General features: G+C 43.6%; 1 protein-coding gene across 1 annotated transcript in view; it reads right to left on the bottom strand.

Annotated features, from left to right (window-relative positions):
• KIF26B (kinesin family member 26B) overlaps nt 1-25,485 on the bottom strand; it is a 440,039-nt gene that overhangs the window by 47,138 nt on the left and 367,416 nt on the right. The window contains exon 10 of the mRNA XM_045877594.3: nt 15,322-15,481. Coding sequence (XP_045733550.1) covers nt 15,322-15,481 — 160 coding nt within the window. The remainder of the gene's footprint in view (nt 1-15,321; nt 15,482-25,485) is intronic.

The raw sequence follows: 25,485 nt of genomic DNA, 5'->3' as shown, positions 1-25,485 counted from the left end.
ACATCAACAACATCAACAACATCAACAACAACAACAACAACAATGCTAGAGTCCTCTAACAGTGGCTCCAACTAGCCCTAGGTGCTCTGTACCTGCCCAGCAAAGCAAGCCCCCAAAGGAGCAAATGAATTTCAAATAACTTAACTGTGGACATTAGTCCCATGGATCAAACAGCAAATATAATGAAAACTAGAAAATATGTTGAACTAGTGATAGTGAAAATAATTGTCATTATCAAAACTTGAGGATACAGACAAAGCAGTACCTAGTGGGTAATGTACAGAATTAAGTGCTTATATTATAGAGCAAGAAAGAGAGAAAATTAAGCCAAGTAGCCATCTTAAGATGGAGATAAAGAATAGCAAAGCAAACCAAAAGAAAGTAGGAGAAAGGAGATAGTGAAGAGCAGAAATGCATTCAATGGAAAGCAAGCATACCATAAAGAACTCACAGAGCCCGAAGTGGCTGAGACAGTCTCGTATCAGCATAGGGAGAGAGCCCAGAGACAGACCCCTGCATATTTGGACACTTGGTATATGACCAAAGGAGCCTTGCAGATCTGTGGGGATTCGATAAAGGGTGCAAAATGGTAGGATCCAGAGTTTACAAAGAATTCCTATGAATTGATCAACAAAAAGAAAAGCAGCTCTATAGAAAACCAAGCAAAAGATGCAAACGAGAGCAACAGAGACAGAGAGTACTAACCAACAAGCATGAGAAGACACTCAACCTTCCCAGTAGTCAGGGAGATGGGAGTTAAAGTTACTATGATATGCCATTCAACACCCACCTGACGGCCACACGTTTTTTTAAATCAGACAACACAAGTGTTGATAAGGTTGGGAAGAATGGGAACCCTCTATGTGGTTAGACTGTTCTTAGATAGGACCATTCTAACTTGACCTGAGAAGGAAGAAACAAAATAAACAAGAAATTCATCAGAGATGACCAATTTCTGCTTCTGGCCATGTTGGGAAAAGAAACGGAACTAGACCAATTTCTGCTACCTGAGTTCTAATCCTAGCTTACCAGTTTCTGTACCTGTGACAGCTGGTGATTTTCCAGGCCTTTCTGTGTCTGTCTTCATCTATAGAAAGGGAAGAACAATAGCATCTCTCTCTAAGGTTCATGTGAAGATTAAAAGCGAATATTTGTATTGTATAGACGGGACTTGCACTCAACAAATACTCAAAGTGGCAACTTTGCTACCAATTGCTTAGCACAACACCCATGGTTCCAAGACTGTGTGAAGTGGGTCCTTACATGGGTCCTTGAACGGAGGACTTAATGACAAGAGGGTGATTCAGACTCCATCCAGAAGGCTTTTGAGGAATAATCACGTGGTTCTTCACATTTACAAATTATAGGCTCAAATAAATGACTTTGGTGAGGAGAGCCTTTGGCTTTCGGAAAGGTCAAATTGTATGGTTTTTATTCTTTATTAATTTTTTAAAGATTTATTTATTTGAGAGAGAGAGCAAGCAAGTGCAGGGGGAGGGACAGAGGGAGAGGGAGAGAGAATCTCAAGCAGACCCCATGCTGAGTGCAGAGCCTGACACAGGGCTCAATCTCACAATCATGAGATCACGACCTCAGCCAAAACCAAGACTCAGATGCTCAACTGACAGCACCACCTAGGTGCCCGGAATCGTATGGTTTTTAAAGGTGGCTATTCTCCTTTTCCAAGGGAAATTGTTAAGAAGGATCTCATTATTCTAGTAAGCAATCAAGGGGGGGGGGTTTGCTTTTTTAGAATTTGATTGTCAAGGGCTCTGGGCTGTGGACCTGTCCATTCCCTACGGTGGTGGAGGCTCAACGAACCAGAAATGGGAAGGGCCTGCAGGCACTTTCCTGGGCTTTACACAAGACAGACTGTCATTTCACCCACTGCAGAAAGTCGATCATGACAAAGGATAAAGCCCATCCGGGTTGGAGACAGACCACCAAAAGTTGAAGGCAGATGTCTGACTCATATCTGCTACTGAAGAAGTAGCATTCCTCTAAAGACTCCATCAAAAAACTTTTAGAAGTAATTAATGAACCCAGTAAAGCTGCAGGATACAAAATAAACATACAGAAATTGGTTGTATTTCTATACACTATGAATGAGGTGAGAGAAAGAGAGTTTAAGAAAAAAAAATTCCATTTACAACTGCACCAAAAGAATAAAATGCCTTTTGATTACTGCAAAGATCTATACTCTGAAAACTATAAAACTCTGATAAAAGAAATTAAAGATCACACAAATGGAAAGACATTCAGTGCTCAGGGGTTAGAGGAATCAAAACTGTGAAAATGTCCGTTTGACCCATATGGTCCAAATGACCCAAAGCAATCTATAGATTCAGTGCAATCCCTATCAAAATACCAATGGCATTTTTCACAGAACTAGAACAAATAATCCTAAAATTTTTATGGAACCATAGAAGACTCTGTGAAGCAACCTTGAGAAAGAAGACCAAAGCTGGAGGCACCATAATCCCAGATTTCAAGCTATACTACAAAGCTGCAGTAATCAAAACAGTATGGTACTGGCACAAAAACAGACACATAGATCAATGGAACAGAACAGAGAGCCCAGAAATAACCCCAGGATTATATGGTCAATTACTACAAAGTTGGAAAGAATATACAACAAAGACAACCTCTTCAGCAAATGGTGCTGGGAAACTGGACAGCTACATGCAAAAGAATGAAACTGGACCACTTTCTTACACCATACACAGAAATAAACTCAAAATGGATTAAAAACCTAAATGTGAGACCTGAAACCGTAAAACTTCTAGAAGAAAACACAGGCAGTAATCTCTTTCATATCAGCCATAGAAACCTTTTTCTAGATATGTCTCTTCAGGCAAGGGAAACAAAAGCAAAAACAAACTATTGGGACTACACCAAAATAAAAAGCTTTTGCACAGCAGTGGAAACTATTAACAAAATGGAAAGGCAACTCACTGAATAGTAGAAGATACTTGCAAATGACATATCCAATAAGGAGTTAATATCCAAAATATATAAAGAACTCACACAACTCAACATGAAAAAAATCCCAAATAATCTGATTAAAAGTAGGCAGAGGACCTAAATCAACATTTTTTTCAGTACAGATAGGCAGATGGCTAACAGACACATGAAAAGATGCTCAACATCACTCATCTTCAGGGAAATACAAATCAAAACCACAATGAGGATGCCACCTCACACCTGGCAGAATGGCTAGAATCAAAAAGACAAGAAACAACAAGTGTTGGCGAGGATGTGGAGAAAGGGGAACTCTCGTTCACTGTTGGTGGGAATGCAAACTGGTGCAGCCACCGTGGAAAAGAGTATGGAGGTTCCAGAAAAAGTTAAGAATGGAAATACCATATATTCCAGTAATTCCACTACTGGGTATTTACCCAAAGGAAAAAAAAATTTGAAAAGATACATGTACCCCTATGTTTATGGTGGCATTATTTACAATAGCCAAGATACAGAAGCAGCCCAAGTGTCCATCAACAGACGAATAAAGAAGAGGTGGTGTATATACACAATGGAATAGTATGCAGCCATAAAAAAGAATGAAATCTTGCCATTTGCAACAACGTGGATGGACCTAGAGAGCATTATGCTAAGGGAAAGAACTCCGACAGAGAAAGATCAATGCCATAGAATTTTCACTTATATGTGGAATCTAAAAAAAACAAAGAAACCACAGCAGAACAGGCTTATAAATACAGAGAACATATTGATGATTGCTGGGATGGGGCCTGGGCAAAATGGGTGAAGGGGAGTGGGAGAATCAGGGTTCCAGTTATGGAATGAATAAGTCATGGAGATAAAATGCACAGCATAGGGAATATAGTGGATGGTATTGAAATAGCATTGTATGGGGACAGACGGCAGCTACACATGTGGTGGGCCCAGCATAACGTATAGAATTGTTGAATCATTATGCTCTACACCTGAAACTAATGTAATATTGTACGTCAACTATATTTCAATTAACAAAAAGGTACGGTTTCAATCAGGTTGATTTAATGCAAATTAGTGCAAAAATAAGGAACCTGGAAAAAAAAAAGACCGTCATTATCTTTTTTTTTTTTTAAAGATTTTATTGATTTATTTAACAGAGAGATAGCGAGAGCAGGAACACAAGCAGGGGGAGTGGGAGAGGGAGAAGCAGGCTTCCTGTCAAGCAGGGAGCCCGATGCGGGACTCGATCCCAGGACCCTGGGATCATGACCTGAGCCGAAGGCAGACGCTTAACGACTGAGCCACCCAGGCGCCCAAGACCGTCATTATCTTGATGAGCTCATATGATGGGAGAGATAAGTATGCAAACAAATAATTAAAATATAACATCAGTGCCTATAATATAATACTTCAGAATGCCATAGGGGATTATAGGAGGGAAACAACTTTTCTGGAACAAAGAAGCGGGAGGGAGGAAAGGAGATCAGACAAGCCTTCAAAGAGGAGATAATATTTGAGGTAAGCCTTGAAAAATAAGCAGGAAGGGATGCAAGGACTTTTAATATTAAAAAATTGATTAATATAATTTACCATATTAAAGGATTAAAGGCAGAAAATCACATGATCATCTCATTAGGTACAGAAATGGGTTAGACAAAATTCAACAACCAATTTTTAAAAATCTCTTGGAAATCCTTCAACAGAAGAACTAATACTCTGATATCTTCTGACAATGGAAAAATCCTACGTCAAAGAAAATAAACTATAGCTCCACACATCAGTATTGATGTCAGAAATAAAATATTGGTTGGAAAAAAAGAAGTTCAAGAAGAGCCAAGGAGAAAGTATGATTCCATTTATGTGAAGTTCAAAATCAGACAAAACTAAACAGTATATATTGTTATGGACACAAATTTAGGTGGTAAAAGTGTAAGGCAAGCTAGGGGACTATAAATACAAAATTCAGTGAGGTGGTCCCCTCCAGGAAAGGTGGGAGGGTGACATAGTCCTAGAACAGCACATGGGCCTTCTAAATGTTCTATTTCCTAACCTGGGTGGTGGGCACACAGGTGTTTGATTTGTTAGTTCGTAGACTGGGCAGATGTGTTTCTACATCTGTGTATATGGCAGATTTCACAATGAAAACACGTTAGGGAAATAAGCAGAAAGTCACTACCTGAATAAGGGGATCCAGGACTGTATGGAATACAGCATGTTCTTGATAACCAGTCGTTGAATGAATGAATGAATGAATGAATGAACGAACAAATGAATGAAAGAACAAGGCCATTTGTAGGCAGAAAAAGTAACGTGTACACAGCCTGGGGTCCAGGAAAGGGTGTGGGGGTTTGGGAGCCTGTCGGCAGTTTCCAAGATCGGAAAGGCGGGTGTGGCCCAAACGATGAAGAGCTTCACGGGCCATAAAAGGGTTTGATACTCCATCCTGTAGCCGCCAAGAAGCCACTGCGGGATTTCCAGAAGGGGGTGCCATCAGATTTCCTCTTAAAAGGGTATTCTGGCAGGTATATCGAGGGCCAGGACACTGCTGTCTCCCTTGCCTTCGCCAAAGAGCATCCTCAGAAGGAAGCAGCGTGTGGCCTTTTCCCTGAGCAAAGGGTAGTGAACTTTGTTCCAAAAACGACATACAAATGCTTTCCACACTCTCAGAAACACCTGCAGCTGGTCCTCGGTGCAGGAGTCCGTGTGCAGACGGCCAGGGGCCCGGGAGCAGGAAGCCAGACGCGCGGTGGGAAGGGGCTGACACCGGCTTCGAGGGCGCACACACTGTAATGCTTGGAAAAACTGGCACATCGGCACAGAACTAGGAAATGTATGCTCACAAATGGGGGGCCCAACCCCTCCTGTCACCCTAAACCTAGAACCACCACCACCCCACCACCACAATTTGTCCTGATCTTGCTGCTAGGAGTAGGGTAAGAGAAAGTTGGTGCAAACAAAAATGAAGAGCCACAGTGGGTGCTGCTCCCAAAGGACTGAATATTGTCAAGTCTCTTAAAATCGATTATCCTTCAAATTATTAACAAATTTACTACAACCTCCAGTTCTCTCCCCTCTCTTTGGTAGATCAAAATGAAACTCAGCTCTCTGTTAAAGAATTACTGGTACATTAGACAATTTGATACAACTTAACTGCTCCGTGACTGTAACTATGTGAAAATTGTTCAATTACACATGAACTAAATTATCACCTCATTTGCATGGACAAAAAAAAAATCTATTAATGCTCAACTGAGCCTGAACCAGTTGTGAAACAGGTGAGAATTTATGGCTGGATACTCTGATTGAAGCTCTATTAACGTTCAAGACAGTTTCTTAATGAATTAAGCCGCAACTCATTTGTATGCTCCATCCCTTCTAATGTCTAATTGTGCCTAAATCTGGCCACCCTTGAGCGCTCACGGGGCCCTCTGGGTGCCCAGGGGCATCTCAAGCACTCTGTGCACTGGCCCCAAATGACCCAGTTTGGCTATTTTCTTCCAGTACCAGCATGACTGGAGATATGGTGATTAGTTATCATTAAAGGAACCAATTAGCATTGGTTCCGGAGTCCTGCATTTGGCTCAGCAGTTTATCACGATTTGCGTCAGGCAGGATCTACATCACTGCGGCTGATGACGGGGCAGCTGCGAACGGCCCAGGTGTTTCAAGGATGGGCTGTGGGACACTTGACAAAGCCGCCATGTGTGGGTACGAGAGAGTGGTGTAGACGAGCAGAGGGCTTGAGTCACCACATCTGCCCAGACAGCCTTCACTCCAGTCCTTCTGATTCCCTTAGCCTTACTCGGGCCCTCCTTCCCACGGTGGTGGGTGAGCACTCGGTGCTCGCGTGTTATCAGGTGTCAGACCTGGTAAGTGCACTAGACCGTACATTGTCCAAGGGGGGAGAGCACCTGTGTTATTCTGCTGCATCCCCAGTGCCCTGCATATTGTAGGGGTCTGATAAATATTTTTGAATGAGTGAATGAAGGACTACGTGTGTAGAAGAACTTACAAATATTCTGAGTATTCCAAATTATTTCCTATATGCTTGCTAGCCTCAATCTGACTTAGAACAAAATCAGTCCCTGAAAACCACTAGCCAGGTCCTTTGGGTCAGAATTCACCTTGCTGATCAGAGCAGCGCTGAGCTCCATGATGAATGGAGTTAAACTCTATGTATCACTTGGGATTGGAAGTATAGGGTGAAATTTCTATCATCCGGCTTTGTCTTGGAAAATCTCTTTGGAAGAAAACCCTTCTCTTGTGAGACCCAACACGGTCAAGTTTTGTTTCAGTGTTGGAACACATCATGGTCTCTGGCTGAGCACCAAAAGGACTCACCTTATATTTAAGGGTCATATTACATGAAAAGTTTGCATCTTTAAAGATTTGAATCCCACCCTGGTCAGTGGGATACCCAGATACAACTGAGGGCACAGTAGCATCTGACCCCCAACTCCCACTCACCTTCAGCCTCGACGGACTCATTGAGGGAAGTTGTAGGTAGAGACGTTCACGTCCTTAAGCCATTACTTCTTTGTGTGGAGTACATAGGGTTGGATGCTCTTAAATTAAATGTCTGTATCAGGCAGTAATCCTACCCACATATTAGGTGCACAGACTCTCAATGAATCAATTTATGAGCTTTCCATTTTTTTTTATCATGTTATGTTAATCACCATACATTACATCATTAGTTTTTGATGTAGTGTTCCATGATTCATTGTTTGCATATAACATCCAGTTATGAGCTTTCCATTTTAACAAAAGGTAATTACAATTCATTTGGCCTTTCAAAATCAAGGAAGATAGGATGGTGCCAAGTGTCCATCGATGGAAGAATGAAGAAAATGTTATACACACTCCCTCTCCCTCTTTCTCTCGCTCAGAGACACACGCCCGCACACACACACACGTGCTCTTGTGCGTATACATGTAATGGAATATTATTCGGCCATTAAAAAGTTATATCCTGTCACTTTGTGACAACATGGGTACTCCTTGAAGGAATTATGCTACAAAAAAGAGGTCAGACAGAGAGAGACAAATACTGTATGATCTTAATTATATGTGCAATTTAAAAACCCGAACTCAGATACAGAGAACAGATGGGTGATTGCCAGAGGCAGGGGAGCAGGGGGGTGGGGAGATGGGCGAGGGGACCCACACAGGGCTCACAGCTCAGCGCCGGGCCCCCAGCCCCTGCTGCAGACCAGCTCTTAGAAACCACAGGCATGTGACTACACAGTTCTTTGGGAGCCAAGCCTGGAGCCACTTCCCAAGTTCTAGCTGACAGATTGACTCCCTGGCCGGCCAGCTATGGAAAGGCCCACAGCTGCTCTTACTGGCCAGGGGTTGGAGGCAGCTCGTCATCCTGTGCCCTGCAGCCGGCTGCCGCCCTCCCCGCCAGCCTACCCCTTCCCTGCCTTTCTCGTCCCCTCAGAACTTTGAGACACAGGCTGGGTGATAACCTCTCCTATTCTGACAGATCTTTTCACCCAGAAATGCCTCCATGCACCTCCTAGAAACTTCCAGAGAGTGTGGGAAACCGTGTCGTTGGCCAGCCGTGCCCGGCAGGGGAACCCAGTCACCCTTCTCCTGCTGGAGCCCACCCAGTGGGGCAGGGGGTTAATGGGGGTCCCGGGGACCCGCGGCCTGAGAGAGCATCACAGAATCTGCCACTTCTCCCATCACTGGGCCGATGGAAAGGCTCCACACACTGTCAGGCAGGAGCACAGAAATTAAGAAAGACAAAAGCCTTGAGACACTCTGCAGAGACCATCCGGTAGGTGCTGGCCGGAATAGGAGTCCCCCTGAGTGCCATTTAAGGAGGTCGACCCAAGCCCTGTTCTCCGACATTCTACCTCAGGTCCTGCGCCCAGATTCTGAGTGAGGGGAGTCTCACTCATTCCCACACTCTTATTGGGTATTTCTGATTTGGGTTCAGTGGTGTGGGTCCCCTTCCCTCCACCACTCTCCCCATTCCACTTCGCCCACTGCCATGAGGCTCCGGGAGTCCGCCTGCCCTGCCGTGGCCATCCCATAAAGCGGAGGCCCGGACGCTGTCCCTGCACGCACAGCTGGCCACAGCCGGGCCCCCTCCTTGGAACCACGCCTTCACTTCCAACTTACGACACATGCTTGAGCTCTGCAGATGCAGCGGACCCACTGTCTTAGCTCATCTGCTCTTGCAACCAATGCTGACTGAGCGCCCCTGTGTTCCGGACACTGTGTGAGGAAGCCGGCTGTCACCCACCAGCTGTGCAAACGCGGCCAACCGACATATCCCTCCTGTCTCCGGGCTCCCATCTGTAACACGCGCGTGCTCACAATAGTGCCTATGTCGTCAGGCTGTCGGCAGAATGATGCCCATCAAGCATCTGGAACAGTTTCTGAGGCACAGTCGAAGAACAAGGACTATGAGCTGTCATCATTATGCTCCCATTATGAAATCAGCCAAATTCTGGGCTCACTCATGCACCATGCTAACTACCCAGGATGCTGCTGGAGAACCAGAAAATAAGTATCGGAAATGATGTGCTGCTTCTCCCTGTGACCCAGCAAGTCCACGAGTTAGGAACCTCTATCCTCTTGGAAAGATTGAGGAAAAAGTTCCCACCTTTCTTTCTGCCCTTTTATTCACTTCTTCCTACAGCACAAGAAAGGTCTGACCGGTGAGGCTGGGCAAGTCCAGCCCAACACTGTCTGTCTGTCTTTCTGTCCATCCGTCTCCCTCCCTGCAAGTCACATGTTCTCTCTGGCACTTGAGCCACATGACTGCCCTGCTGGCCTGCTTCTGCCCATGGTGGGTCCTAGCGTCTGGTTTGTGGAGGGACAGGGGACCTCCTTGCACTCTGCCAGGATTAAGCAGATAGACAGTTTTAATTCCCAATCATACTCTTGTAACTATTTGCCAATTGGTTCAGAATCTGGAGGGGAGAGGGTTTTGTTAGTAATCCCCGGGACTGCATGTAAAGGAAGGAAACTTCCTAAAGAGCCAGGAGGGAAATGAGGTCATCTCCTCATTTCTACCCAGTGCTGCAAGCACATGGCCCATAATCCAGTGGGGATAAGCTATGGATGAGGGGGCAAGAAGTGGCCCTCTCGAGAACAAGAAGGGGGATGTACAGAGCTTAGGTGCCAAACCAGTGGAGAAACAACTGGTGTTTGCACCTAGGGCTTGTGGCCCCAGCCGATTTCTCCCCAAGTGACTTCCGTGCTTCTGGAAAAACCTGGCAGACTTCATTTACTGGTCATGCTGCCTAAAGTCTTAAGAAAATAAGATCAGTCTCTGGAAATGCTCATAATTGAATATGAAGATACCACTGGCCAGGGAAGTAAATGGAGCTAGGAGGGAAGGACAATAGAAAGAATGTTCAAATCTCATTAAAAAAGGGGGGGGGGAGGGTGTCTGTGTCCTGGTGGTTTTTCCAGACCCACTTTCTCTGCATCCTAACAGTCACTAAAATGTATAAAAAGGAATACTTTTGAAGCAGCAATGCAGGAATTATCATTGCTGTGGTTGCCTGGCAACCTGAGGCTTCAGTTACTTTATTTCTAAACAGGGAATGCTGTAAACCAGTACCCGGGGTTTGTGCAGATAGTTCTAAATTGATGTTCTCCCTCTAAATCAGGAGGAGATAATACAGCATTAATGTACATTTAAGGGTTGCTAAATGCGCGTGTCTGTCTCTCTCTCACACACACTCACATGCGCACGCGCATGCGCTCACAGGAAGATTCTTACAGTTTCTTACTGTGCTATAGTCAGCAAATCTGGAGAATGGTTATTCTTTTACATTTTTCCTGGAAAATATCCATTTAATTTTATACTAAGTATAAATAATATACGTTTGAACAAACCTCTCATCTCCCGTGTGAACCGGGGAAATAATAGTGCAGGTAATATCGATCCACAGCGCCCTTCCCAAGTTTCATGGACACCAAGTGGGTCTCTGGTTTTGGGAGAGCAGAGACCATCTAAGTGGCTACTAGGAGAAAATATTTCTCAAGACCAGGAAGCAAGTCCGGGAAAGGCCTTCTGAATTTAGGCCTGTGGCCCTTGGTGCCACCCACATAGTCCACACCACACCCCATCACAGATGAGAAGAAGTGTGGACATTCTGGAAAAGCTGCCTCTGTTAATGAAATGTCATTTCTCCACAAGTCACGGACTTGATTTTGAGCTTCCAGGGCTGCTCGCTGGCTTGAACGGACCGCTCTGATGTTGGCCCGTTCCTAATATGGCCTTGGTTCCCAACCTCACGAGGGCCTGAGGAGGAGACGTGCTCCCATCCCAGACTCTGATGGTGGGCTCCTCATTGCTTCCATGGAGTAGAGGCCTCTCGCCGTGGCCTCCATGGTGGTGTTATCGTGAGCTCCAGCCTGCAAGCCAACAGCTTGCCTCAGGCCCCCTGCTGCCACCATCAGATTCTCCACAGAGAAGGGGAAGGTTCAGTGACGCCAGACAGGCCAGTGACTGATGCAAATAAACAAGGAGGGGGTCTTGGTTGGAACCACAGACCAAACCCGTTGAAGAGAAGCATCAAGCATCCCTTCCTTCATGGGACTGTAATACAGAGCTATATCTCAAGTTGACTTGGGAAGAGAGTCTCAGACACAACACAAAAGTGTCTCAGAATGATCTTCCATGACCTCTTGTTAAATGGAAACCAAGACATTATAAAACATCTGGTGTTTGGAAACAGGACAAGCATCTTGTTGGCAAATCAGAAAACAGATCGTTTGGCCTATTAAAGTAATTCTTTCTCCAAATGGAGTAACAGTTGTAAATGAAAACAGAAGCTTCAGTACAGAGGGCATGTCTCCTAAGGGTCTGTACCCCTCATAGGACAACATCTAAAAGGGACCAAAAATTCTATATCGAGAGACTGGGTGGTGGTTAGAATGTCCAAGTCTCTGGAAAGACTGTAGTCCTGCAGATCAGCTGGGACATGATAGCACTTAGACCAAAGCTAAGTTCACATGGACAGATCCTTGGGGTAGCCCTTCTGGGAGCCAGATTCAGTGGTGTGTGTAATACTGGATTCTAGCATGGGAATTTGTTAATGCCTCAGCCTATTTTTTTCTCATCTACCAAATGGGAAGACTCCTATTACATTGGTACCCAGGAAGGGGCGGGGGGATAATAGCAAATGGGTGCAGCCTGCTAGTGCAGAACTGAAGAGGGGGATGGAGTGGTTGGTGGTCTCCCGGCCTCCCCTGCATGCTCTTCTGAATACAGGATTGGTTTATAGCACTCGGAGCAGCCAGCAAGCCTGAACCGGGTAGCGGCTGAGGCTGGGAGCCCGATCCACGCCAGCCTGACATCTACAAAGGCAAAATCATCTGCAAAATCAAAACCACTGAGGGCAACCCTAAGGTGCCCACAGGAGTGTCTGGGATGGGTAATGACTCCAAACTCACATTCGAGCTTGTTCACATGACAAATAGTCTGAAAGGATGATGAAGAGAAATGAGGACAGGCGGTATCCCCTCCGTGCACATTCCAGTTAATTTCCCAGAAGCAAACACAAGTAATGCCGGTTCCAAGCGCAGAGTTGTCTAGGGTGACAAATGAAGAGGTAGTGGGGTTCTGTGGCTTTGGAGGGGTGGGGGTTAGGCATGTGGAGTTTCGTTTCTCTGGTGTTTGCTGTAAGTGAGCAAGAATGAGAGAAGGCTGCCAGGGCAGGAAACCTCCCCTCCCTCCCAGAAAAGATGAGGTCTGACACGTGAAAGGTGTTTAGTATGCTAACAAAATGCTGCATAATGTGGCTTTAGAGCCTTGACTGAATTGATAAAGGATATCTGAGGCCTCCCGCTGTGCTGAGGGCCCCCTGCTATGTGCAGCAAATGCAGCTGATGAGGCTGGGGGAGTGGATTGGCAAAGTGGGTTCAGTGCTGCCAAGGTCTCAGAGCCCTAGAAACTGATGCAGTTTGATCCTCAGATCCTGGCTCGGGGATCTGAGTAAATCTTTGCCTTCTTTTCCCGGACCTAGAAAAAAGAGAGGTCTTAGTCGATGAATCACTTTGCAAAGGTGATTTGCAGAGGCCAAATACTGAATATACACCAAAGCTGAGGTGTTAGTACAGCAAACATCTTTTAAGGCTCAAACACAAAGATGGGCATGAGGGACTGAGGGATGCTAGACAAGTCACTGGTAAACGAGCGTTTGGGGGAGGACGGCCAGGCTGCCATGTTTCCCGGCCCCGAGCAATGGGTGGCCTCACAAGATCTCCAGGAGGGTCCTGACGGTGGGACAACTCTAGGTCTGGAGCAGACACTGAGTTTACATGAAGTCTGTGCTTACTTCAGACATACAAACAATGTAATCCCAAAGGCTATCATGCGAAGGACGAAAACTGGAGGTGAAGCAGGGAAGGGTGGGTGGAGGGTTCACGCTCTGTCAGCCCTCCCCAGGGAGCAGGTGTCCGGTCCTCGTGACTAACTGATGCTGCATAGGTTTCATTTTACAAATGCCCTCCAACTACTACTAAAAACAGTTCTCGTGCTCGCTTCGGCAGCACATATACTAAAAACAGTTCTCAATGTTTCCCTATATGTTTACAATGAAATTCAACTAGAACCAAAAGGAAGTTACTTTCTCTGAAGTACAAGCCATTTCATGTGCTTACTCTCATCCATCCCCCATCACCAGTTCAACAAGTATTTACTGAAATCCTAAAAGCATATCACTCCACAGAAATGTGAGAGACACCGAAGATATATAATCAGTGACCTAGAACATGGTATTTTGAATTTTGTTTACATCATGATCTATTCTCACATTAATAGACAGGTTTCCCTTTTTATGGCCAGGGAAACCAACTGAGGCCAGTACGCTTTCTTTCCAAGTCTTCATCCCTGACAGTACCAATCCAGACCTTTCTTTTTTTCCCCTTTTCCCTCCCTTCCTTCCTCCCTCCCTTTCTCTCTTGTAATTACAGGTTGAGTTTATTCAACTGCAGAAATGAGACTGAAGAAAACTTTATAAACCTTCAACTTGAAATTATTTCTCAAAGGAAAGGGTCCTCACAAGGGCTGGGAAAACCATTTCTGGGATTACCCAATGAGGTTTCCAAATTTCAGGAGTTGAGATGGATAGGATTATACCTACTATTTAAACTCCTAAAATCAGTCTATGAATGGTCCTCCTGAAGTAAATCACAGCGTGGGCATCACCTTCAGGCAGAGGGGAAGAAGAATGCAAGGACTAGTCCCGAATCTCACTCATTATAGAACAAATGGGCCGACTTAACCTTTTTCCTCCCACACAATAGTGACTTAGATTTTGCATGATTTTACTGATTAAAAAAAAAAAAAGACCATGTACCTTTGCTTCATCCTCATGGCAACTCCGCAGATGTTCTTCCTATGAAGTAGATGTGGGTAGGCTCAACTAGAGGATCATTATTCATTATTGGCTACAGTGTTCTAAACTTTACAAAAAACTTTCACACACCTACCATTCTGAGTCTCATATCCTTGTGACACGGAGAAGACATATAGCTAGAAGTGACGGTTTATAGCACGTGAAGGTTCGGATAGCTTGTGAGGGGAGCAGCTGGGCCTTGGCAGGGGCCTGAACAAGCAGGGGGCACCCAGCACCATCATCACGTTGTTCAGGGGCAGAGCGGAGTCGGGTGATGGTAGTGAGGGATGGCCCCTGGCTGGGTCATTCATGGGCGTGGATGACAGGGCCAGGCTTTGGCCATTCCAGACATAGGAGCTGCTCTAATTTCATCCTCTTGGAGCATAACGGAAGGAGGGAAAGGATCTTAGGAGTAGAGTAAACATTTGCACGGGATGGTGGGTGGCAATGCCAAGCTTTAGGAGCTCTCCTAAGTAGGGTTGCCAGATAAAATATGGGATTCCCCAATGTCCGTGCAATAGTGGGGGCATACTTCCACTAAAAAATTATTTGTTGCTTCTCTGAAATCCAAATTTTCCTGGGTATCCTGTATTTTTATTGGTTAAATAGGACAGCCAGCTCCTAACAGAAGGTAGCTCAATCTTCCACCCTTTGCTGTCATTACTGTAAAACATCTGTGTGATGGTGGCAATGATCTACCAGTAGCAACTGTGACTGGAGACCCTAACCGAGGGAACTTCCTATTCTCTCGGACTTGAGCAGCCCAAAGTCAGGATTGGAGCAAATGGAAGCATTTTCCCAGCTTCCGAATTTGAAAGATCATGGACTACACAATTGTTAGCAAAGGCTGGTTTGGGCAAAGAACTAACAGTGCGGTCCAGACTATCCCTCGGTCATGTGCATCTTCCCAAGATGTCACTGGACTGAGAGTCCCACACCCAGCCCTGGCACTGTGTAACCCCAGGCCCATTCATCCAGTGAAAGGGTCACTTACTTGTAGGGGATGTGTTTGCTGCCGTTGACAAGAGCCAGGATGACATTGCCCAGAGCGGACAGTGAGAGGCATAGCCCTGAGCCTCCTTCCCGATTTTTGCTAAGAGCTTTCACACAGCTGCCGAGGTCAATGAGGTGCAGGCGGCTACGGCCTCCAGACACTGACACAGAGAAGACAAGAGAAGAGACAGGTGGTTAAGTTCTGGCAAATGCTCGTCTGTCCTTCAGACAGCTCCTTGGGAAGTCTGAGGGAAAACCAAAAGGGGAAGGAAAAGGTTGACATTCATGACTTAGTAGGAAACCCCAACAAAATCATGCTAGGATGTGAATAGCATGGTCATCTTGAATTCTGTCCACCACACATCACCGACCTAAAACCTACTGACATTCATCCTATAAACAAATGAGTAATTCCCATAGGTTGAATTGGAGGAGATTTCAGAGAAGGTAAATGTCCAATAGGAGGATAATTTCGCACCTACGTGACCTTTGGATAGAATTGTGAAACTGATCGAGTTGCGTCTGAATAGCCCAGGAGTGATTATGCGCTTTGGGTGACCATCACAGAGCCCCTGACTGAAAGCTCAGCCAGCAATCAGGTTGATACCCCAAGGTAAAATCAGGAAGAAGTAACAACCAGGTGCAGATATAGGGAAAAACCCAAGTATTTGCTGAGTATCTACCAAGTGCCGGGTGCTGCACAAACACCATTCTCATTCAGTTCCCGCAGTAAAAATAAGCTGAATACTCTTGTTCTTTTTTAAAATATGGATGAGAAAACAGAAGTTCAGAAAAGTTAAGCAACCTGCTCATGAGTACTTCTGCTTCTGGCCTAGATGGAGTCACAGGGACGAGGTCGATGCTCTTATCTAAAAACAAAATGTATAAAGCGACTGTTTCTAAGACACTAGACATTAGGCAGTAAAAACAACAGTGATCCCTGGGAAGTAGGAAACAAAGAAGGTCATCACTGCTTGTGTCCCAGCTTACTGCCTTGAGAGGGTTTCCAGGCTGCGCCTCAGGGATGGGGAGCTCAGGGGGAATGCAGCAGACTGTCAGAATTGAGGGGAGAGAGTGGAGAGTCTGGGGAGACCAAGGTGGCAACGGCTGGCAGGACAGAGTACTTCAGAGAAGAGAACTTGGGATTTGCAGAGATCCCCTCAAATATTCAACTGAGTACTGGTCAGCACAGGCATGCAAGGGAACCACACAGCTGGGGAGTTAGCCACCTGGAGTTTAGAAGTGACAGCACACAGCACTCACACAAGGCCAGGAATAATGCCTGTTTCCAACAGCGAGACTAGAAACCTCAAGATTCAGATTCACAGGGCATTGGGTGGGGACACAGAAGGGTCTCACTTCTGTAGTAGGGAACACTTTGCCCTAGATGAACATAGACCAGGTCCCACCTACCAAATCTTAAAAGCAAGACCAGAAAGGATCCAACTGTTTACAAATAACTGTATCCCAAAACAATGCTTAATATTTACAAAATACAAAGATGTCCAGCATCCATCAAAAATAAGAAGGCATTCAAAGAAGAAAAGGAGACTCATAATGAAAAAATAATTGAAACCAAGCAAAACTGACTGGTATTAGATATTGACAGTGAAGGACATTAAAATAGTTATGGCAGTATTTCAGGGGTGCCTGGATGGCTCAGTTAGTTAAGTGTCTGACTCTTGAGTTTGGCTCAAGTTATGATCTCAGGGTTAAGCCCTGCATCAGGCTCCACAGTGGGTGTGGAGCCTGCTTGGGATTCTCTCTCTCTTCCTCTCCTTCTGCCCCAGCACCCCCCTGCACACGCATTTCCCCCTCTCTCAAAAAACAAAAACAAAAACGAAAAACCCAGTTATGGCAGTATTTCAAATGTTTAAAGAGTTAAGTAGAACATGGGATAATTAAAAAACTGCATCTGTACAGAGCTGAAAACTATGAGTTGAAAAATATACTGGATCAATGGCAGATTACACATTACAGAGGGAAAGCCTTATAAATTTGAAGATAAAGTCATTGAAACTGTCCAAAATGAAACAGAGAGAAAATTTAACAATAAAAACAAAAACATAAAAAAAAAAAAAAAAGCTATAGGACAATGTCAAGTGACTTAATATGTGTGTAATTGGAGTCCTTGAAGGAGAAGACACAGAGGGCAGTAGAGACAAAATATTTTAAGACATAACAACCAAGACCTTCCCAAATTTGATAAAAACTATAAACCCACAGATCCAAAAAGCTCCATGAGCCCCAAGCCCAAGAAACATGAAGAAAACTATGCTAAGGCACATCATAATCAAACTGCTTAACACTGGTAATAATGAGAAAAATCTCAAAAACAGCCAGAGAAGGAAAACAGGTTCCATATAAAGGACTAAAGATAAGGATTCGGCAGGTTTCTTGTTGGAATTAATACAAGTGAGAAGGCTGTGAAGCAACATTTCTAAAGTACTGAAAACTGTCAACCTAGAATAATATATCCAACAAAAGTATCATTCAAAGGCAAAAGGGAAATAAAGACTCTTTCAGACTTAAAAAAGCTGAAAGAATTCACCAAAGCAAACCCACAGAGGATATACACAAAGGAATGAAGAATTCTGGAAATGATAACTATGCCAATAAATGTACACTTTCCCCCTTATTATTTAAATCTCTTTGAAAGATAATTGGCTGCTAAAGCGAAACTAAGGACATTGTCATATATGGGTTATAACATATGCAAAATCTGAAAGTTCCATGACAATAGCACAAAGGTTAGAAGTGAGGAAATGGAGGTGCTCCACTGTAGGGTTCTTATTCCATTCATGAAGTGCTATAATATCACTTGACAGCAGACTGTGATAACTTTTTTTTTTTTTTAAGATTTTATTTATTCATTTGAGAGAGAGAGAGAGACAGAGAGAGCACAAGCAAGGGGAGAGGCAGAGGGAGGGGAAGAGGCAGACTCCCCGCTGAGCTGGGAGCTTGATGTGGGGCTCGATCCCAGGACCCTGAGGTCATGACCTGAGCCAAAGGCAGATGCTGAACCAAATGAGTCACCCCAGAACCCCCAGACCGTAATAACTTAAAGGTGTGTATTATAAACCCTAAAGCAATCAGTAAATAGTGAAGAGTTATAGCTATTAAGCCAACAAAGGATATAAAGTGAAATTCTTAAAAATATTCAGTAAATCCAAAAAAGGCAGATAAAAAAAGCAAAGGAAAAGAAAGAACAGATAAGTTGAATAGAAAACCTATGGAAAAATAAGAATTTGGACCAAACCATGTCAATAATTACATGAAATGTAAATAGTCTGAATACTCTTATTTGAAAGGTAGAAATGGTTAGACTGGGTAAAAGAGCGAACCCTTACTATTGGCTGCCTATGAGAAATGTACTTCAAATATAAAGAAAAAATCCATTAAAAGTGTAAGAGTGGGAAAGGCTGTACCATGCAAACAGTGGCCGTAAGAGAGCTGAACTGGTTATATCAATATTAAACAAAAGAAACTGAAGACAAAAAATGTGAATAGAAGCAAATAGGAACATTTCATAAAAGGGATGATTCATCAGAGGTCCTAACAATCAAAAATATTTATGCATACTTGAAGCAAAACCTGATAGAACTCCAAGAATAAGCGAGTCCATAATTATAGTTGTAGGTTTCAAATAACCCTTTCTCAAGAATTGATATAACACGTAGACAGAAAACCAGTAAAGATGTAGAAGATTTTGAAAACACAGTCAACCAACTTGTTCTACTTGACATTTATAGAACACTCAACCCAACAACAGCAAAATACACATTCTTTTGCAATACACACAAAACTTTCCCAAGGCAGACCATATTCTGGTCCATAAACCAAGTCTAAATAAATTTTAAAGGATTCACATCAAAGTACGTTCTCTGACACAGTGGAATTAAATTAGAAGTCCTTATGGAAAGATATCTGGAAAATTCCCAAGTATTTTGAAACTTAACAATACAGCTCTAAATAACCTATGGTCAAATAGGAAATCAAAATGGAAATTAGAAAGCATTTTTAAGTGAATGAAGATTTGTGAGATCACTGAAGAAGTATGGAGAAGGAAATTTATAGCATTAAATGCCTTGATTAGAAAAGAGGTCTCGGGGCACCTGAGTGGCTCAGCCATTAAGCGTCTGCCTTCAGCTCAGGTCATGATCCCAGGGTCCTGGGATCGAGCCCCACATCTGGCTCCCTGCTCTGCGGGAAGCCTGCTTCTCCCTCTCCCACTCCCCTTGCTTGTGTTCCCTCTCTCAATCAAATAAATAAATAAAATCTTTAAAAAAAAGAAAACAGGTCTCACAACAATGATCTCAACTTCCACCTTAAAACATAAGAAAAAAAATGAGCAAATTAAAGATTAAATAGCAGAAAGGAAAGAATGAACATACAAGCAGAAATCAATGGAATAGAAAAGTAAAAACAATAGAGAAAATCCATGAAGCCAAGAGCTGGTTCTTCAATAAATCTCTAGAATGGCTGATCAGGAAAGAAGGCGAGAAGACACAAATTACTAATGTCAGGAATGTGAGAGATGGCCTTGCTACCGTTTCTATGGATATAAAAGATAATAAGGAAACATCACACCAGTCAATTAGACAACTTGGAAGAATGGACGAATGTCTTGAAAGATGCCAAGTCCCAAAGCTCCTTCAAGGAGTAACAGGTAAGATGAATAGATTTTTGTCCATTAAAGAAATAGGATCTGTAGTTAACAACAGTTAACAAGCTTTTCACAGAGAAAATTCCAGGGTCACATGACTGCACTGGTGAATTCAACCAAACACTTAAGAAATGATAAAGTATAAGAATGGAAAAGGCTATACCAATTCTACACAAATTCTTCCTGAAAATTAAATAGGAGAGCATATTTCCAACTCATTCTATGAGGCCAGGATTACCCTGATACCAAAAACAGATCAAGATATTACACAGACAAAAAAACCAAAGACCAATATCCCTCATGAACATGGATGCAGAATTTCTAAACAAATTAGAGAACCACATTAGGAAATTGTATCTAGGAGCATATAAAAAGGACTTTACACCACGAGTAAGTGGGATTTATCCCAGAAATGCAAGATTGGTTAAAAAAAACCACCAATATAATTTACCATATTAACAAACTAAAAACAAAACCAAAAACTATAGGATTCACTCAGTAGATGCAGAAAAACATATAACAAAATTCAACAACCATTCCTGATTAAAATTCTCAGCAAAATACTGCTCAGAATGCAGTATCCTCAGTTTGATAGTTTCTGAAAAATCTACTGCTAACATCATACTTAATGGTAAATGATCAAATGCCTTCTAAAATCAGGAATGAGACAAGAATGTCCACTCTCACCATTTCTATTCAATGTTGTGCTGGAAGTTGTAGCCATAAAATAAATCAGGAAAACAGAAAAGGTATCCAGATTGGAAAGCAAGAAGTCAGTCTTTATTTATAGACTCACATGATCATTTGCATAAACAATCTAACAGAATGCACCAAAAAAAGCAACAAGAATGAATAAAGAGAGCTTAGCAAGGTTGCCAGATAACAAGATGAACAGATAAAAATCAACTGTATTTTTTTTTTTTTAAGTAGGCTCCCTGCCCAATGTGGGGCTTGAACTCACAACCGCAAGATCAAGAGTTGCATGCTCTACTGACTGAGGCAGCCAGGCGCCCCTATATTTCTATACAGTATTTACAAACAACTAGAGACTGAAATTTTAAAATACCATTTACAGGGGCACCTGGGTGGCTCAGTTAAGCATCTGCATTCGGCTCAGGTCATGATCTCAGGGTCCTGGGATGGAGCCCCGCATCGGGCTCCCTGCTCAGAGGGGAGTCTGCTTGTCTCTCTCCCTCTGTCCCTCCCCCTGCTTGTGCTCTCTGTCTCTCTCAAATAAATAAAATCTTTTAAAAAAATTAAAATACCATTTATAACAGGATAAAAATATGAAATACTTCAGCATAAATTCAGCATATAGACAGATCTATACACAGAGAACTACAGAATATTGTTGAGAGACATTCATGAAGACCTAAAAACCAGAGAGAGAAACTGTGTTCATGAGTCAGAAGACTCAGTATCATTAAGATGTTAATTCTCGCCAAACAGATCTATAGATTCAATCAAAATCCCAGCAGTCTTTTTGGGTAGAAAGTGATGGTACAAAGTCAATTTAGAAGCCAACTCTAAAATTTATATGGAAATGCAAAGGACCTAGAATAGTCAAAACAACCTTTTAAAAATAAATACAGAACTGGAAGGCTAATAGTACAGTATATGATTTCAAGTCTTCTTATAAAGCCACCATAAACCAAGACAGTGTGGTACTGGTGTAAAGATAAAGAGAACAATGGAAGAGTATACAGAGTCCAAAAACAGAGCCACACAAATATGTACAAATAATTTTTAAGAAAGGTAATTTAGTAGAGAATAGTTTTCATAACAAACGGTACTGGAACCATTATATATAGCTCAGGGTTGTGAGAGCAAGCCCCACCGTGGGCTCTGCATTCAGTGCGAAGTATGCTTGAGATCTCTGTGCCCCATTTGCCCGCTCACATGCGCTATCTCTCTCTCTCGCTCTAATTATAGGTGTGTGTGTGTGTGTGTATATATATATATATATATATATATATATATATATATATATATAAACTGCATGTCTTTTACCAGTATGTTAGCAGGTTTTTCAGAAGCACTTTTATCAGACTGAAGATATTACCATAATATATACACATATATGCAAAAAACCCTTTAATCCATATATTGCACAATTTACTAAAAAAATGAATCAAAGACCTAAATATAAAACCTAAAATTATAAAACTTCTAGAAAAAAGCATAGCATGAAACCTTTCTGATCTTGGGTTAGGCAAAGATTTCTTAGCTATGAAACCAAAAACGTGATTTATAAGAGAACACACAGATAAACTGGACTTTGTGAAAACTGACTATTTCTGTTCTTCAAAATACATGGTTAAGAGAATAAAAAAGCAAGCCACAGACTGGGAGAAAATATCTGCCAAACATAGATCTGATAAAGGACTTTTATCCAGAGTACATAAAAAACTCTTAAAACTTAATTATAAGACAAAAAACATTTCCAAAAGAGCAAAAGACACTTCACCAAAGAAGTTTTGAGGGTGAGGGCTATGTTCATTGATTGTATGGATGCTTTCATGGGTGTATATACATATGGCAAAACTTACCCAATATGTGGATTACTGTATCTCAAGTGTATCTCATTAAAGCTCATTAAAGCTATTTTTTTTTTAAGATTTTGTTTGAGAAAGAGCTCAAATTAATTTTATTTACTTGAGAAAGAGCGTGCACAGGGAGGGGCAGAGGGAGAAGGACAAGCAGACTCCCCGAGCAAGGAGTTGGACGCGGATGTGGGGCTCGATCCCAGGACCCTAGGACCATGACCTGAGCTGAAGGCAGACACTTCCCCGACCGAGCCAACCAGGCGCCCCTGTTTTGTTCTCATCCAGGAAACCTGTCGTGACCATCCTGTCAGGGGGCAGCTGGGCTTCACCCCTTCAAGACCTGTGCCCCTCACCCTGTGCTATGTGGTTTCAGCCAGTCCCCGAGACGGCAGGGGCACCAGGCTCCTTTTTTGCCCCCGCCCCACTGAGGGGAGTGCACCCCCAGCACATGACCCCAGCTTCTAGATCACTCCCCGGGCAGCAGCAGACTCTGGTTCCTCAGGCCTCTGCATTCCCACCTTCCAGGGTGGCTCAGCTCCTCCTGCTTCTGGGATGGCTACTATTCCTCCTGCCTCCCCTGCTCCGTGTGGACGGCAAGCAGCAAAGGTAGATGCAGAAACTTCTGGAAGCTGTTGTGGAAACCGTGACCTTTGGGGCAAGGCGGGAAAAGGGGTTGGGTGGGAAAGTAGATGCAGGGGGTGGGGCGGGGTCTGGGTCCTGGTGGGCTTGTGATGAGCATGTGGCCAGTCTCTGGGCATCCCCACATCTGCAGGCAGAGCCCACACGAGTGTGGATGCGGGAGGGTGAGGCTCTGCTCACCCTGTAGGACGGAAACATTCGGGAACCACCGTCCTAACCCTCACTTGGCCTCTACTGGGCCCCACCCTCAACGTCCACATCTAGGAAAAAAGGTGATGAGTGTTTACGGAAAGCCCAGCATTTCCATTCACGGGGGTCCAGTGACTCCGGTACGTCCATGGCCAAGAACTGTTCACATCAAGAACTCTACATTTTCTTCACCTTCTGCTCTCCCCAGGAAAAACCCTCATGAGGGAAGATAAAATACGTGACTTCTCTTTTATCCCATTTCGTATCATGCAAGATCAGGTCACGGCAGCATGCTAGGGAAATAGTTATTTTTAAAGCAAAATATCATCTGCTTTGCAACCTAATTAGACAAGAGCAGCTCAGATATTCCACCTGTGCCGTAGATTAAAGGGCAAAGACAGGGACCGGTTTGGACTTTCAGACTCTAATAGTCCATTTGATGTAATGGAATAAAATGCATAATGTACATGGAGTAAAACAGAAGACAGAGAACAAAAGGCACAGTTTAGACCGTGCCGAAAAAGAACGTTATAAAATACCTATAATTATAGCTTCATGACTCAAAATGGGAGTCACATTCAGACAATGGAAAATTGAGTCTGTCTGCCATAGCCACTGAAGTTGGAGTGGCCACAGAGTTCTGGATTCCACACGTGGTGCTTCCTCGGAAGGGCGCAAGGCGAGTGCGCCTCAGCCATTTGCTACTGGCAAGAACGTATGTTACTACGGATGGCTGGCGAGAAAGTTCCGTAATCAATGAATAATCCAAGCAGGTAGGAAGCAGATTCCTCGCCCATTCGTCAGATTTCTGGGGTCGCAGCTGCAGGGTGAAAGGAGCTAAACTGCCTTCAGTCACCCTTCACTCACCCTCTCCTGTATATATACGGTAAGTCTGGAGCTTGACCAGACCCAAACACCCACATGCCTTACTCTCCCTACAGGACGCAATCCTAATTTCATCCCATTCCTGAGCCACCCTCCTAACTCATGTTTACCTAGGACCCAGGAGGTGCCAGGAAATGCTCTTCTCCGATAGCAATTAATTCCTACAACAATCCTGTAATGCGAGAATCGCTTCCATGGGGCAGATGAGGAAAACGAGGTTCACAGGGCTTAAATAAATGGCCCCTCTATAAATAAAAAATAAATTGCTCAACATCGAGAAAATCAACGCTGAATCAAAGATGAAAATCCGGAGCTAACTGTAAAGCATGTAGAAGCTCTTTTAACTCACCTTCTCCTAACTTCGTGGTTCCCAAACTTGGCTGCACATCAGAATCACCTTGGAATCTAAGAAAACACAGATGTCTGGCTCCTACGCCAAGGCTTTCTAATTTAACGGGCCTGGAGCGCCCCACGGGCATTGGGTTTCACCCGAAAATCTCCCCAGGTGACTCTCAGTTGCAGCAAAATTTGGGCACGGCTTCCTTGCCACATGGCCCTCACCTGTGAGGCATGTCTACTGATGCCCTAGGCATGCGGGAGCCTCGTGGCCCATGTGGGCTGTTTTCTCATTTGTCTGTGCTCTCTTGCTCCCCGCACATGAGCTGTATGTGAGCCACCCAGTCAGTTAAGCATCTGCCTTTGGCTCAGGTCATGATCCCAGGGTTATGGGATCGAGTCCCGCGTTAGGCTCCCTGCTCAGTGGGGAGTCTGCTTCTCCTTTTCCCTCTGCCCCCCTAACCCCATTCATGCTCTGTCCCTCAAATAAATAAAATCCTGTTAAAACTAAAAAGAGATGCCGAATTAGGTGGAAATGAGAAATTACAGAGTGGGAAAAATTTTAAGAATCTAGAAAAGGTCTAATACCAGCTGGCTACATAAATGTCTTTTGAGTTCTTGAATCACTTAGAAAAAATTTAAAGCAAAACCCAGACTATTAATATGAGCATGGTTTATAAAAGCAGAACTTTAGGTTGCAAACTCATCTCAAAGAGAAAGCCATGGCCCTGTATCAGAAGATGGATGAATAAATACCCATGTGTATGTTTTTAGTTAAAATAAAATGTTCATGGCATGAATGTATCATTTTACAGGAGTCCCCCTTTTGACTAACTTTTTCAATTAATCATCTCCTGATTGTGTTGCATGAGAGGACTTCTCTGAACTCACACCCTCTGCTGAT

Source organism: Mirounga angustirostris, unplaced genomic scaffold, assembly GCF_029215605.1.
Source record: "Mirounga angustirostris isolate CCGP_5_RB_7025 unplaced genomic scaffold, mMirAng1.0.hap1 SCAF_6, whole genome shotgun sequence".
NCBI lineage: Eukaryota > Metazoa > Chordata > Mammalia > Carnivora > Phocidae > Mirounga > Mirounga angustirostris.
The sequence above is the reverse complement of the archived record's forward strand: the minus strand, read 5'-3'. Positions and strand labels throughout refer to the sequence as shown.